The following is a 15,392-nucleotide window of genomic DNA, read 5'->3' as shown; positions in this document are numbered from 1 at the left end:
CACACACACACACACACACACACTTTTTTTTTTTTTAAGATTTTTATTGGGGAATGGGAACAGAAAAGTTGCTGTCCCTTTGTTCTTCAGTCTAGTTGTGGAGGACGTCGCTTCACTGGCCCAAGTTGGCACCATTATTGCGCTCTTCCCAGGTGAGGCAGATCAGTCACCGGATTCTGGACGGCCATTCACTGTGGTTGCTGTCCCCTCACAGTGGCTGCTGGCTACACACGGTAGCCCATGACAACCCACTGCAGCAGGGGCTGCAGCCTACGCTGTTGCCAGCGACTCACGGCAGCGCAGTGTCACTGGCCCTCATATGTGGGATCCGAACCAGGGCCCTCTGGCACCCCAAGCCAGCTCTTAACCAACGCGCCACTCGGCCGGCCCTAGGTATATAAATCTTGAATAACTATGGTGTACCTCCTGAAACTCATATAATATGTTAACTATATTTTTAATAAAAATCTTTTTAAAAATGACCTATCAAGTAAAGGATCCTCAGAATGATGAGTACTAGCTGCCTTCTCATTTGAAACCATAGAGGCCAGAAGTTGTGGTATGACATATTCAAGATGCTGAAAGAAAAACACATTCAAGCAAGAATTCTACAAATGACAAAATGATCCTTCAAAACAGATGGAGAAATTAAAACATTCTCAGATAAAGAAACACGGAGAGACTTCATCACTAGGAGACGTGGCCCCTCATCACCCCCCAAAAAAAATCATAAAGGGAATCCTTCAGTAGAAAAGAAAAGACACTATTAGATGGTAACTTGAATCCGTACTAATACAGAGCACTGGTAAAGATAAATACATAGATAAATATAAGAAACAGTACAATGTATTTTTGTCTGTAACTCTTTTCTCCAATCTGATTTAAAATACAACTTCACAAGGCAATAATTGTAAAAATATTAATGAACTTATAATATATAAAGATGTAATTTATATAATAGCACAAAGTGGGAGGAGGAAAATAGATTGCAGGTAAGTTTCTATATACTATTGAAATTTTCAAGTTAACATTAATCTGAACTAAATCATTGTACGTTAAGATGCTAATTGTAGTTCTCAGGAAAACAATGACAAAAATAACTCCACCAAAAATATAGTCAAAGAAACAATAAGGGAATAAAAATAGTGCAATAGATAATATCTTTAACACAAAAGAAGGCACTAATAGAGGAATAGAGGAACAAAAACATATGACATATAGGAAACAAATTGTTAAATGGTAGATGTAAATCCTACATTATCAGTGATTACATTACATGTAAGTGCATTAAACATTCCTATTAAAAGGCAGGGATTGGCAGAATGAAGGGGGAAAACATGATCCTACTATATGCTGTCTAAGTAAGACAAACACTTTAGGTTCAAAGACACAAATAGGTTGAAAATAAACATGGAAAAAGATACACCATGCAAACAGTAATTAAAGGAGAGCTGACGTGGCTAATACCAGAGGAAATAGACTTTAAGCAAAAATTGTTACTAGACACAAAGAGACACATTACAATAACATCTCAACATTTTAGTCTATTAGGAAGATATAACAATTATAAACATACATAAATTTGAGGTTGGACAATTAAGTTTGCGAACTCATCTTAGGAAAAGTGCTACATATCTTATTGCTGAATATCACTATGGTCATCTTCGAAGTACTCCCCCTAGGAAGCTATGCACTGATGCCAGTGCCTAGTCTACCCTTCAGAGCAATTTTGGAACCCTTTTTCTGGAATGGCCATCAGAGCTGTCATCACATTACCCTTGATGTCCTGAGGGTCATCAAAATGTCTTTCTTTCAACATTTCCTTTATCTTCGGGTAACGAAAGAAGTCATTGGGGGCCAGATCAGGTGAAGTAGGGAGGATGTACCAATGCAGTTATTTGTTCACTGGCTAAAAACTCCATCACCAACAGTGCCATGTGAATTGGTGCATTGTCATGATGCAAGAGCCATGCATTGTTGGTGAAAAGTTCAGGTAGTCTAACTTTTTCACGCAGCCTTTTCAGCACTTCCAAATAGTAAACTTGGTTAACTGTTTGCCCAGTTGGTACAAGTTCATAATGAATAATCCCTCTAATATCAAAAAAGGTTAGCAACATTGTTGCAACAGATGCAAACTTAATTGTCAGACCTCGTACACCTAATGACAGAGCCCAAAAATACATGAATCAAAAACTGACAGAATTCAAGGGAGTTATAGACAATTGAACAATAATAGTGGGAGATTTTAATAACTCATTTTCAATATGGATAAAACAATTAGGGAGATCATCAAGGAAACAAAAAACTTAACCAACATACTAAACCAATGAGACCTAAGAGACATCTGTAGAACACTCTACTCAACAGTGAACTACACATTCTTCTCAAGTGAACATGAAATATTCTCCAGAACAAACCATATTTTAGTCCATAAAACAAACCTCATTTAAATAAAAAATATTGAAGATATACAAACTATGCTGTCCAAAAATAGTGGAATAAAAATAGAAGGCAATAACAGAAGGATATTTGAAGAATTCACAGATATGTGAAATTAAACAATACATCCCTTAATAACCAATGGATCAAAGAAGTTACACGGGAAACTAGAAAATACTTTGAAATGAATGAAAAGGAAACACAATATATTGAAAACTGATACAGGTAAAGCAGTGTTTAGAGCAACATATATAGCTATACATACCTATGTTAAAAAGAAGAAAGACCTCAAATCAATAACATAATCTTCACCTTAAGAAACTTTTAGAAAAAGGACAAGTCAAACCTAAAGAAAGTGGAAGGAAGAAAATAAAGATTAGAGCAGAAATAAAGTAGAGAATAGAAAAACAGCTGAGAGAAAAATCAACGAAACCAAAGTTGCCCTCTTGAAAAGATCAACAAAATTGACAAATCTTCAGCTAGTCCATGAATGAGAGAAGACTCAATTTACTAAAATCAGGAAAGAAAGAGGAGGCATCACTATTGATCATACAGAAATAAGAGGATCATGAAGGAATACTATGAACAATTGTATGCCAACCAAATAGATAACTTTGATGAAATGGATAAATTCCTAGAAAGACATAAACTACCAAAAATGATCCAGGAAGAAACAGACACTCTGAATAGACCTATAGCAAGTAAACAGATTGCATTAGCAAATTAAAACCTTTCCAGAGAAAAAAGGCCAATCCCAGATAGCTTCACTGGTGAATTCTACTAAACATTGAACAAGTTAGTACAAGTCCTTGACAAACTTTCCCAAATAATGGAAAAAGAGAGAACTTCCCAACACATTCTATGAGGCTAGTATTACCCTCATCCCCAAATCAAAGACATAATAAGAAAACTACAGACCAATATCCCTATGAACATAGATACAAACATCCTCAACATCTTGTAAACCAAATCCAGGAGTATGTAAAAAGGATTATACACCATGATCAAGTGGGATTTATTCTAGGAATGCAAGGTTGGTTCGACATACCAAAATCAATCAGTGTAATATCATTTTAATAAAATAAAGGCCCAAATCATATAATCATCTCAATAGTCAGAAAAAGCATTTGAGAAAAATCTAATACTCTTTCATGATAAACACACACACATGAATAGGGACCTTTCTCAATCTGATAAAAGACATCTTTGAAAAACCCACAGCTAACATGCTAACACATTTCATATGAAATTTTTTTACATGTTGATATAGAAATATTTTATGTCTATTGGGTTAAGAAATATATTATTGAACTTTACTTGACCTATTTGTAATGTGGACCCTAGAAAATTTTAAATTACATATGTGGCTTACATTTCTGGAATGCATTTTATTTGTATTGGACAGCCCAGTTTTGGACCCGGAGCCTCCAAGTTCTGCCAGATGTGTGTCTTATTCTCTGTCATGTAGGACTGGATGAGGTGAGGGTAGAACACCGGGATTGATGGACTAGAGTGGAGAAGAAGTCGACAGGGGAAGACAAAGAGATGCATTGAATGCTGTCTTTCTCTGAGGGCAGGAGCATTGTTTTATTCACAACTGTATCCTCAGTGCCAAGAATAGTGCCTGAATTGGTGAGAGAAAATTGGTATATAAAAAAGATTCAATAAGACAGTGGTGTTTATTACTAAATGGTTATTTATCACCTGGTATTTGCTATGTCCTGCTGTGGGTGCATACATAGAATCTAGCAGTTGAGAAGTCAGTTTAATAAGGACAGACATGGCATTTGACAGTCATCCAATAGTAAGATGAGTGTACAGCCTGCTGCAGAGGACTAAGTAAGGGAAACTAGAGAGTGGCAGTTACCGTCTGACAGTGAGTTTGTTATTGCCGGACTTTTTTATTTTGCAAGGCAAAATCTTTGCCTAATTGTTTTTCATATTTAGGGAAATATATTTGCAATCTGAACTCTATGTAAAATCACATGATTTCCAAATATTGGCACCTATTTCAAAATTTTTTAAATGTGCATATCAAAACAAAACCCTTCTGTGAACTGGGTTTGACTCAGGAGCCAACTAAAGATTTAGCTAATGAAACGAATGCATAATTTCTTTGACTCTTAACCATCAAAGCAAAGAGCTTAACCAGTACTAGGCATAGGGAGCCTTCACATACCTCCTCATCTATTTTATATCCTCTATTTTATATACTTTATATACTTTTTTTCCCCTGTATTTTCTTCTTCATAGCAGTTGTTACATTTGCAATCTACATTTGTGCGATTATTTGATTCAATATCTGCCTCTACCATGGACATCGAAAAGCTCCTTATGAGTAAGGGGTGCATTTGTTTTTGCTAATAAATAGTTAATAGTTAATAAACTTGCCAGGAGAATTAATTTTTAAATCCATCCTATAGTTAAAGAGAGGGGAAAACAACCTGAGTATAGCATCTCACTTGGAATTCTGTGTTGAAAGATTCTGTCCAATAGCAAGTTCTTTTGTTGGCACAGCGTGAGAAATGATGACTTCTTTCACTAAATAGACATTTCAGTGTTATCTATTATATCTCACAGCATATTTTAGAAAACTGGCATTTGCAGCAGAACACATTAATGTCAGTATTTATCTGAGCTTAGTAATTCCAAAGTTATTATAAATTGACATTTTAGGCTATAGCTAATCCTCTGGACTTACTGCTCTTCCTGGAAAAAAAATGGAAACTCTGCTTCCCTTGTATAGTTATTAAAAATATTTTTTTAGAGTTTTGGTATTTGTAAATTTTAATTATTTTAAGCTCTGGAGGAATGGAAATACTGAAGGAGAACTGGCAAGGATTGCTAAAACCAAAGTTTTCTACTGAAAAAAAAGGAAACAAAAAAATCAATAATTTACCAACTTAAAGGTGAAAGAGATGCTGTAGTACTGAAATAAAATAAAGGGTGTATTGTGGAAAAAGAAAGAGGTCACCCTTTCTATGCCTTGAATGATGAAAATTTGTGATACTGGAAAAGTGAGAAACAGCAAGGGGGGAAAGGAGAGAAAACCATAACCTGTTTTAGTCTTTTGGAAAAGTTTTTAACAGTGGTAAACTTTATCGTTTACAATTTTATAAGTTGCAGACATGAAAGTCTTAAGAGAGTCATAAAATTGAATCCGTATGGTTCATTTATATGACATTCTCAAAATGACAAAATTACAGAGATGGAAAACAGATTAGTGGTTGCCAGGGGTTAGAGATGGGGCAGAGGGTTCTGTCAGTTTTCACCTTGTATATCTTGAAAATCTGTATTTGTGAGCATAAATATTTAGGATTATTTCTTGAGCCTTCTATCATGAAATGACCTACTTTATGCCTTGTAATAATCCTTCTGCCATTTCATCTTTCTTATAATTAGTGTTAGCATAAGTACTCTATATCTTATTCCTTTCTTTTACTTTTTAATCTGCTTGTGTCTTTGTATTTAAAGTGTGTTTCTTATAGGCAGAATATAGTTTTATCTTACTTTTTTAATCCAGCCTGACAATTTAATTTCTGCCTTTTAATTGGGGGTTACAGACCACTTAGATTGAATGTGCTTGTTGACATAATTAGGTTTGAGTCTGTCATCTTGCTGGTTGTTTTCTATTTGTTTCATTGGTTCTTTGTATTTGTTACCCCCTTTCTACCTTCTTTGGGATGATACATTTTATTTTATGATTTTATTTCACCCCCTTTGTTGTCTTATTAGTGACAGCATTTTTTTGTTTTGTCATTTTAGTGGCTGCTGTAGGGTATATTGTACACATATTTAAATCATCACCTCTACAATCAAGTGATATTACACCACTTCACATACTGCATAAGAAACTTGAATAGTTTGCTTTTATTTCCTCCCTCCTGGCCTTTATGCTATCGTTGTCATACATTTTATTTATACACATGTTATAAACCCTGCACTAAATCATTGTTATTTTTTGTTTAGTCAGTGATCTTTAAAGAGATTTAAATAATAAGAAAATCCTTTTTTATTTACTCCTGCAGTCACCATTTACCAGTGTTTCTCATTCCTTTGTTTAGATTTATATTTTCACATGGTGTCATATTCCTTCTGCCAGAAGGACTTCCCTTTGTACTCTGTGTAGTGCGGGTCTATTGATTTATTATTTCTTTCAGCTCTTGTATGTGTGAAGAAGTCTATTACCTTCATTTTTGAAGGGTATTTTCTATGGGTTCATCATGTTTTCTTTTAGTGCTTTAAAGATGTTTCTCCATTGTCTTCTGGCTTGCATTGTTTCCAACAAGAAATTTACTGTCATTGTTAGCTTTGTGCCTCAGTACACAATGTGTTTGTTTGTTTTTCCCTCTCTGCTTTTAAGATTTTCTCTTTATTACTGGTTTTGAACTGTTAATTTGATGTATAGTTTTATTCCTCTTTCTTTGGATTTATTGAACTTCTTGGATGTACAGGTTTATGTTTTCATCAAATTGAAAATATTCAGCCATACTTTCTTCAAATATTTTTTTCTGTCTCTGTCCCCGCCTTTCAGGATTTCCAACTACATAGATATTATTAGGATGCTCGAAGTTGTTCCACAGTTCACTGATACTCTTTTTTTATTTTTAATTGTTTTTTTCTCTGTGCTTTCATTTTAGATAGTTCATATTACTATATCTTCAAGTTCATTAATCCTCATCTGCCATTAGTCCCATCTCAACTTGAGTCTTCTAAAAAAATGTTCTATGTGTCTACTTAACTTTTTGTATATGAGGAATACTGTTTTTAATGCTCTTGTCTGTTCATTCTAACATCTGTGTCTAATATCAATAACCATCTCGCAGTAATTGATTTCTTTATTTTTCTCATTATAGGCCATCTTTTTTCTGCTTCTTTGAATGCCTAGCAATATTTGATTAGATGCCAAACATTGCGAATTTTACCTTTTTAGCTGATGAATATTTTTGTATTCCTATAAATATTCTTGAGCTTCATTCTGGGACATAGTGAAGAAGGTACTTGGAAACAGTTTGAACCTTTTAGGTTTTACTTTTAAAATTAGTTCAGTGGAACCAGAGCAGCTTTGAGTCTATGGTTATATTGCTGAGGCAAGACCTTTTTGAGGACTCTACCCAATGACCTCTGAATTATGAGGTTTCCAGTCTGCCTGGGAGTAGGCCAGATTCAAGGCCCTGAGTGAATGTGAGGTACTGTTCCCTCTCATCTGTTCAGATGGTTTTTCTCCCAGCCCTCAGGTGGTTAGTTACATCATATGCACGCACTGATCCTTTTTCTATTGAATACTCAAGTAGTACCCTGTGCAGACCTCTGGGGTTTTCTTTCTTTGAAGATCTCTCCTTTCCTGGAATCTCTAGCCATGGTATCTGCAGAACTCTTAGCTCCCTCTCTTCAACTCAGGGCATCTGCCAGGCTTCAGCTGGGTTCTCCCATTCTACACCATGGCCTGGAAACTCGCTCAAGGCGGTAAGCTGGGGCAATTACAGGGCTCAGAGATCACCGTCCTACATGGCTCAATGTCCAATGTCTCGAAATAGTTGTTTCGTATATGTTGTCTTTTTTTTTTTGTTACTTCAGGTGGGAAGGCAAATTGGGTTCCTATTATTCTATTTGATTGCACGTGGAAATCTCAAAATTAGTGTTTATATAGATATAGATAGATAGATATTTAATGTCACTATTATTTCAGAAAAAAAGCTGTATTTTAACCATTATGAGTAAATCAGTTTTTAAACATGCTTGCTGTATTTAAAGTTTATGAAGAGCTGAAGTAGGGTGAAGGGAGTGGGCCATAGAAAATAAAAGTGACTAAAAGTTCCTTTCTTTCCCCGAAGCTTTCTGACTTGCTCTTTTGTAGGTTGTTACTCTGATCACTTATTAGTCAGAGCCCCTTTTGGAGAGAGATCTTTAAATGAGTTCTATGAATGTGCCACTCAAAATGTGTAGAGGATGTTATAAATAAAATTGTCATGGTCTTTAGATTTTAATCTATATGATTAAAACTTTGTGTGGGCCGGCCGAGTGGCATGTTGTTGGGTGCTGGCTTGGGACGCCAGAGGGCCCCGGTTCGGATCCTACATATGAGGGCCAGTGACACTGCCCTCTACAGCTAAGATGCTGAACAACAGCTCAACCTGGAGCTGGGCTGCCATGAGTCGCCTGCGACGGCGTAGGCTGCAGCCCCTGCTGCAGTGGGTTGCCATGGGCTACCATGTATAGCCAGCAGCCAGTGTTAAGTGCAGCCTCCGTGAGTGGTTGTCCAGAAGCTGGCAACTCATCTGCCTCACCCAGAAAGAGCGCAATGATGGTGCCAACTTGGGCCAGTGAAGCAACGTCCTCCACAACTAGACTGAAGAACAAAAGGACAGCAACTTGTCTGTTCCCCTTCCCCCGATTCTCCAGCGCTGTTCCCATCCCCCAATTCCCCAATTGAAAAAAAAAACAAAACCAAAAACTTTGTGCAATATTGTAAAGGATACATAATGAGGGGGACTTACCTCACTAGATATTAAAATGTATTTTAAAGCTATGATAATGAAAATACTGAAGTACTAATGCTAATACAGGCACAGATTAGTGGATCAAAATAGAATGTTCATTGACAGACTCATACATGTATTTTAAATATTTAGCATAAAGGAATTCTTTTAATGGTGGGTCATTCAGTTGATGATGTTGGTACAACTGGACAGCTCATTGAAAAAAAAATTAAAGTTGATCTCCTCTCCGTATCTTATACTCAGATATATTCCAAATAGGTTAAAGATATAATCTAAAAGTATTATAAGAAAATTTAGGCAATTTCACATAATCTTGAGAAAGAGAAGGCCTAAGTATGACAGAAAGGGTACAAGCATAATGGAAAATAGAGATACGATTACATAAAGATTTATAGCTTCTAAATTGCAAAAAAACAAAAACAAAAAAACCGTTAAAAACAGAGTTCCTATTCTTATTGTATAAAAACTCCTCATAAAATAGTAAAAGAAAGATGAATACCACACTAGAAAAATGGGCAAGAGGACATGATTAGGTAATCACAATTAAGGGTAAAAAATATAGATGTCTGGGAAATATTTATTTTAAAAATGTTCTATTTCATAATAGTAACAATAAAAATAATAATACTAGTGAGAGTATCATTTATTATGTGTTTCTGTTTATCTGAATATGTTAAGAACTCTCAACAGATTAGTTATTTTAATCCTTTGAAAAGGCAAGTATATATGTTATCTTTTTATAAATGCGACAACTGAGACAGGATATGAAGAACCTTGCCAAAGGTGACAAATCTTCCAAGTGGTTGAACCAAGGTTATAACTCAGGACACCTGACTTAAAGTACTGTTGCTCATCACCTCTCAAGGAAATAAATTAAAACCTTATAGAGAAATTGGTAATTTGCTCAAGATCACACAGCTGCTAAGCAATAGGATTGAGTTAAAAATTTTAGAAAAATAAATATCGTGTAAATAGAAGAAAGAAATTCAGGGTAAAGTAAATTAGAAGAGCAACAAAGCAAATGTCTTTTATGTTTTACAAACTCACTATTTTTTTTCAGAATATTTAAAAGATGCTTCGAAGAAGATGAAAAGTGGGCTTATGTTTGTACAATTGGTCAACCCATGTTTAGGTAAGCTCTCTCCTCCAATAATAGTAACTTGAACTTTTTTTAAACATCGTAGCTAGGGGGGCGGAGGGAAATATAATATATATATATATATATTTTTTTTTTTTTTGCCTTTGCATATTTATTCTAACGGAATAGTTTTAAATGTTAAATGGCATTACAGGGTGACAAGCAAGCCAATGTCATTACTAGTCTACTCAGATGATTCACTCCACCTAAACATTTATTTATTGTTATAATTTTAATCTATAGAACTGTTCATTCATCAGAAATATGGATGGCAAAATAAAAAAGCAGCTAGTTTGATTTCTCTCTGAAAATAGGTTAACTTTCTTTGGCTTTCTTAAGCCAACTTTTCTTAGCATAGTTAGCCTCCATTTATATTCATTTTATGTTATAAAGTAAAATAAACAACCGGGGTGGGGGAGGAGAAGGGTTTTATTTGACATGCCAAGGTTATGAGTAGTTTCATTTTTAGCTGTACTTCCCTTATTTTGTTCTGACCAGAAAGTAGTATATTTTTTTCCTGTCAAGGGGTGATTTTTATTGTGTGCTAAAAGCATTGTATATTGGAGAGATACACATTTTATCAGAAATAATTTGATTTTAACTTTATGTTCACGTATTTTCAGTTTTGTCTTCTAATTTTTAGGCAAAAATATTAAAATATAGCATAAATATGTAGTAATATTGATGATAATATATCTGTATGTGGAATTGTTTTTCCATTAACTTATTTTATAAGATTTATGTTATAAGGTTGTTGTTAATTTTATAAGGTTTTGAGTTGATCCCCAACACTTAGTAAATCAGAACACCCTCCTACAGACTTTAAGACTGAATAGTGAGAGCAAGCGGAAGCCAGTGGGTGGTATCTTCTTGTTGCCATTGCTGTTGGAAAAACATATAATAGAAGCAACAAGAGAGGAAAAAAATTCCTGGTTTCCTCCAGCTTTCTTTTCCTCAAAATGAACTTGAATGTATTGTAATTGGTCTGCTGTATTATTTGGAGCTCCTAATTATGCAGAAGACTAAGTTGAAGTGAGAAATATTTTTTCAAGAGAAATTTTAGATAGCAGTGAAGATTCTAAATCATTTAGCAAAAGTAAAGGTACAAAAAAAGTCAGGCTTCTGGTAAAATTTCTTTTTTTTTATCTACATGTCCATAGACAACAGAAGAACAAATGTTTGTATTTGCTACATTGACTATGTATAAAATAAAGGCTAGTACTTGCTGAGCACTTACTATATGCCAAGTACTGTTTTAAGAACCTTGCGTGTATTTTCTTTTTAATCCTAATAAAAACCCTGTGAGGTAGGTTCAGTATTGCTCCCATTTTACAGATATGGAAACCAAGGCGCAGAAAGGTTTACATAACTTCCCCAAGGATGCACGCCCCGCATGTGGTGGAGACAGATTCAAAGTCCCTGATTGCGCTATGTTTAGAAAAAAGTTTCATGCACTGTAGGGCCCTGCCTTTCTCACTCAGCTGGCCTTTGGGGTCAGCAGGCGCAGTCTCTACCTTGGCCCCTATGTGTGGGGAGCCACAGGCTGCCCTGGAGACAGGGACCCACATACCAGCTCAGCTTATCTAGCTGAACCATTAGGTTTGGGTAGTTTAAGAATGGGTTTCCTTCCTGATCTGATGGAAGATTCAATAAGAGGCTTTGTAGCAGTTAAGATAAATGATTTGCATTTTATTATTTATTGGTTTAAGTTCAGTGAGGGTCATGGAGCTGCAAAACAAGCATCTGTATATATTAGCTGTAAGCTTTCCTTGGAGTCAGTTTGTATAGACTATATATCTAGTGTATGTTTATGTTCATAATCGGAACATTCCTCGGAACTATTGGATAGTCTTCTGATTTTTTTTGTGGGTGTGAAAACTTACAAATAAAAAACAGATTTGTCTTAACAGGGAAAGGAGTCCTTTACTTGTTCAATATGTGTCCACAGCAGCTGTTTGAAATAAAAGTTTTCAAGGAAAAACACCATTCTTGGTTTATAAATCAATCAGTTCAATCAGGTAAGTGACTTGTGTATATATTTCCATTAACTAAACACATATTTTAGCTTTTCCATCCTTCACGGGCGTACGGGTCTGTCCTCCTGGTTTGGAGTCTGGTCCGTGGGTTTTTTTTTTTCCTTGGCATCAGAGCAGGGTTTAATCAAGGAGAAAGGAAAGATAATTTGAGCAAGTTTATATCAATACCTACACATATTAGATGGCAGGAAATTTTTACCTAACGACTGATTTGTCTAGTAAAGCACTGATACATCCTTAGTCAGACTAGATGACCTTTGGACCATGGAGTGCATTGTCTTGACTAGAAACTCTTTGCTCTTTAGTTAGCCATGTTTGAGGATTTTAACATCTTATTGCCTTAGAAATTAGATATAGCCTCTAAAATAGCATAGAATATAACAAAGATTTTTGTAATGCTTTGCTATATAAATTAATGCTGCTCACCCTCCCCCTAAGCACACACCCCTCCCCCAACACCAAAGTTCTATTTCTTCGTATGTTCCTTTAATTTAGAGTAGTGTTGACTCATTAGGAAAGGCATACCACATGTTGTTCTGGAGCTCCTGACTTGGGTGGGAGGGAAGGAGGGGTGGGTCCGGGGATAGTTGAGGCACTCTGCATTCCCTCCTCGTGTTCTCTCATTGTTTCCAGAGAGCACTTTCCATTTCCTCCTTAGCCCTCTGCTTTCTGTTGACTTTGTACATGCCTACTTAGACTCAAGGTAAAAAGACCACTTTGCCTTGCTTCTAAGACAGAAGAAGAAGGATTTCATGCTGCTGATAAATTTCATATACCTATGTGCATAAGAAGAATTAAAGTGGTTTTTAGTTGTCATATGCAATGGTAGTCTGTATAGCCTGGTAGTTAGAATACACACTGTATTTCCTTCTATTATTGCTGCTATGCTTGCTCGTTTGGCAGTATATGAGACTTCTGACTTCTAATGTAATACGTACTCTTGCAGTTGGGCCTAGCTAGAGAGACACAGTAATATACAGATGAAACTGGAAAATATTGATCATTTCTCCTGGATTGAGTTGGTACCTACTGTTTTTTTCTTTTTTAGTAGACTTTATTTTTTAGAGTAGTGTTCACAGCATAGGTACCTGCTTTTCCCATCATTGTCTTTTTTTTAAACGTAGCCTTGAAGAAAGAGCTGTTTTTAAGGATTTTGTTTTCAGACCTGGAAACCTATTCCTAATTCCTGAACATAATGGGTGCCTCGTATAAAATGAACTTAGAGCTTCTGATAGGTTGTTTTCATAAACTTCTACTTTTAAAAAAATAACTAATGCCATGAAATTACATCCTTAAATTTTTCACTTACTATGAAATGGATTCATATATATAATTTAGAGTTAGAATTTCTTGGCCATGTAGGTAGATTGCTCTGTTAGAGAATAAAAGTGCATGTGTTTCCTGAAACCAAAATCATAAATATGGAAATAAGTGAATTGTTTTTTGTTCCGTTTTATAAAATACCTCTTCTGATTCACTTCTATGGAAGAGGAAGTCTGGTAAAGAAAAGTGGGGAGCAGGTAGGCTAGTTTGTTTCAGTTGCCTTTTTTCCTTCAGCCAGGAGAGCACCATTAATCCTAATGCAGAGTTTCCAGTTTCTTATGCTCAGTCTTGTTAGACTCCTGCCCTCTTGTTATTTCTTTGGGGTACGGGGGTGGGGTAGGATCTGGAGTGGGTAACAACCTCTGAGCCTTGCGTCATTGGCAATTTAGAGCTGTGAGCCCACAGACCATAGATGGAGCTATGTACAGAGAGAATAATATTGCTTTCCCATGGCTTTGTCCTCAAAAGCACAGGAAATTACATTTTACTGCAGCTTTATAGATAGACTTATATAGGTTTCCTATGTATGTGTGGTTCACATTCTGTCCATATTTCCCCTAACCCTTGCCTTTTTGGGAAGGTGGGGAGGACCTCTGTTAAAAATGATTTCTAAAGAGAAATGGAAAGTTAAAGATTGATTTTAGTGTCTTGGCTCTCCTCTACACACAGAGATTTGAAGCTCTTTGGAGTAAAATCTTATGGGCCACATTCTGCCTTTTGAGAGAATCACATAGAATCTTGGGCCTGTGTAAGAAGAGCTTCTGAATTTAGAATTTCACATACATTTTTCACAGAATGGTTTCTGCATTGGGATTAAGATGAAATGACTAAGATGTCTTTCCTGACATTGATTCCCTTTGTTCTCTTTTTAATCTGTAGGAGGTCTTCTTCACATGGCCACACCCATGGACCCTCTATTTCTGCTTCTGTACTACCTTAAAAAGGCCGATAAGGAGGTAAGTTTCCCAGTTTGGGATAATAACAGTAAGGAAACAATAGATTGTTTTTTTGCTTGATCTGCTCTCTCTCTTTTTAATAATCCAATTGTACATTCCCTACAATTCAGATTTAGCTTGGTTGGTATACAGCTCATGTGTCACATGTGCTGCTATGGATTTGGGAGACCTGAGAACCACCACCTTAATCTTGGAATAGTTTACCCGTGACTTCTGAGAGCTGCCTCACCCTCCATGCCGTGTGCCTTACTTGTTTGACACAGCATAGCAATGAAAATGTTATCATTAAGTACTCATTAGTTTTGAAATACAATACAAATGTTAAAAAGTTGATCTCAGTACACAGAAGTTTGGCAATTTTCGTATAGTTTAAATGCTCATGGGTTGATCTTATTTAATCCTTAGAGCAAATTTCCAAAACTTCTATTTTGTGGGACTATCGATTGAGTTTGCAATAAATACTGAAAGTAATAAAACTGAGTTAAAACTTTAAGTCACGTTTTCTCCTGATGCAGCTTAGCTTCTTTTATTTTCCTCCTTGCCTGTGTCCTGGATCCCTTTGTGTGGACTAGTGAAGCTTTATTCCTTAGTTTAATCATGTTTCCTGTTACCTGGAAGCTACATAGGGCATACCACCAGTGAGGCTAGGCAGCCATGAGTCTCTGGTGAACACAGATGGCTCTAGTCACCACCAGGAAGGCCTGGTAGTAGTCAGGGAGGAGGTTGAAAACTTCAGTTGGCTCCCATTTGTTTTCTAGGATATATTAACAGAGAGAAAGCCACCACCCCGCCTTAGTACCTGCACTGATGAATGTCTAAAGCTCCTCTCCCCATTTTTTCGTAATGTTTCCCTATTTCCTAGTAACACCATGACTGGTGGATGAACCCTCACCCTGACCTTCTGGGGATCTCTGGGGATGTTGTGACTCATTCAGGTTGACAGCTGCAGAACAAAGCAGGAACCCTGCTCGAGGTGGTAGTTGGCTTTCATTGGAAACCA

General features: G+C 36.1%; 1 protein-coding gene across 1 annotated transcript in view; it reads left to right on the top strand.

The window, feature by feature from the left end:
• Positions 1 to 15,392, top strand: part of RNASEH2B (ribonuclease H2 subunit B) — a 58,922-nt gene that overhangs the window by 16,705 nt on the left and 26,825 nt on the right. Inside the window, 3 exon segments of the mRNA XM_019650816.1 lie at positions 10,000 to 10,071; positions 11,988 to 12,095; positions 14,316 to 14,392. Of these exon segments, the coding sequence (XP_019506361.1) occupies positions 10,000 to 10,071; positions 11,988 to 12,095; positions 14,316 to 14,392 (257 nt within the window).

The sequence above is a fragment of the Hipposideros armiger genome, unplaced genomic scaffold, assembly GCF_001890085.2.
Source record: "Hipposideros armiger isolate ML-2016 unplaced genomic scaffold, ASM189008v1 scaffold_148, whole genome shotgun sequence".
Taxonomy (NCBI): Eukaryota; Metazoa; Chordata; class Mammalia; order Chiroptera; family Hipposideridae; genus Hipposideros; species Hipposideros armiger.
The sequence above is the reverse complement of the archived record's forward strand: the minus strand, read 5'-3'. Positions and strand labels throughout refer to the sequence as shown.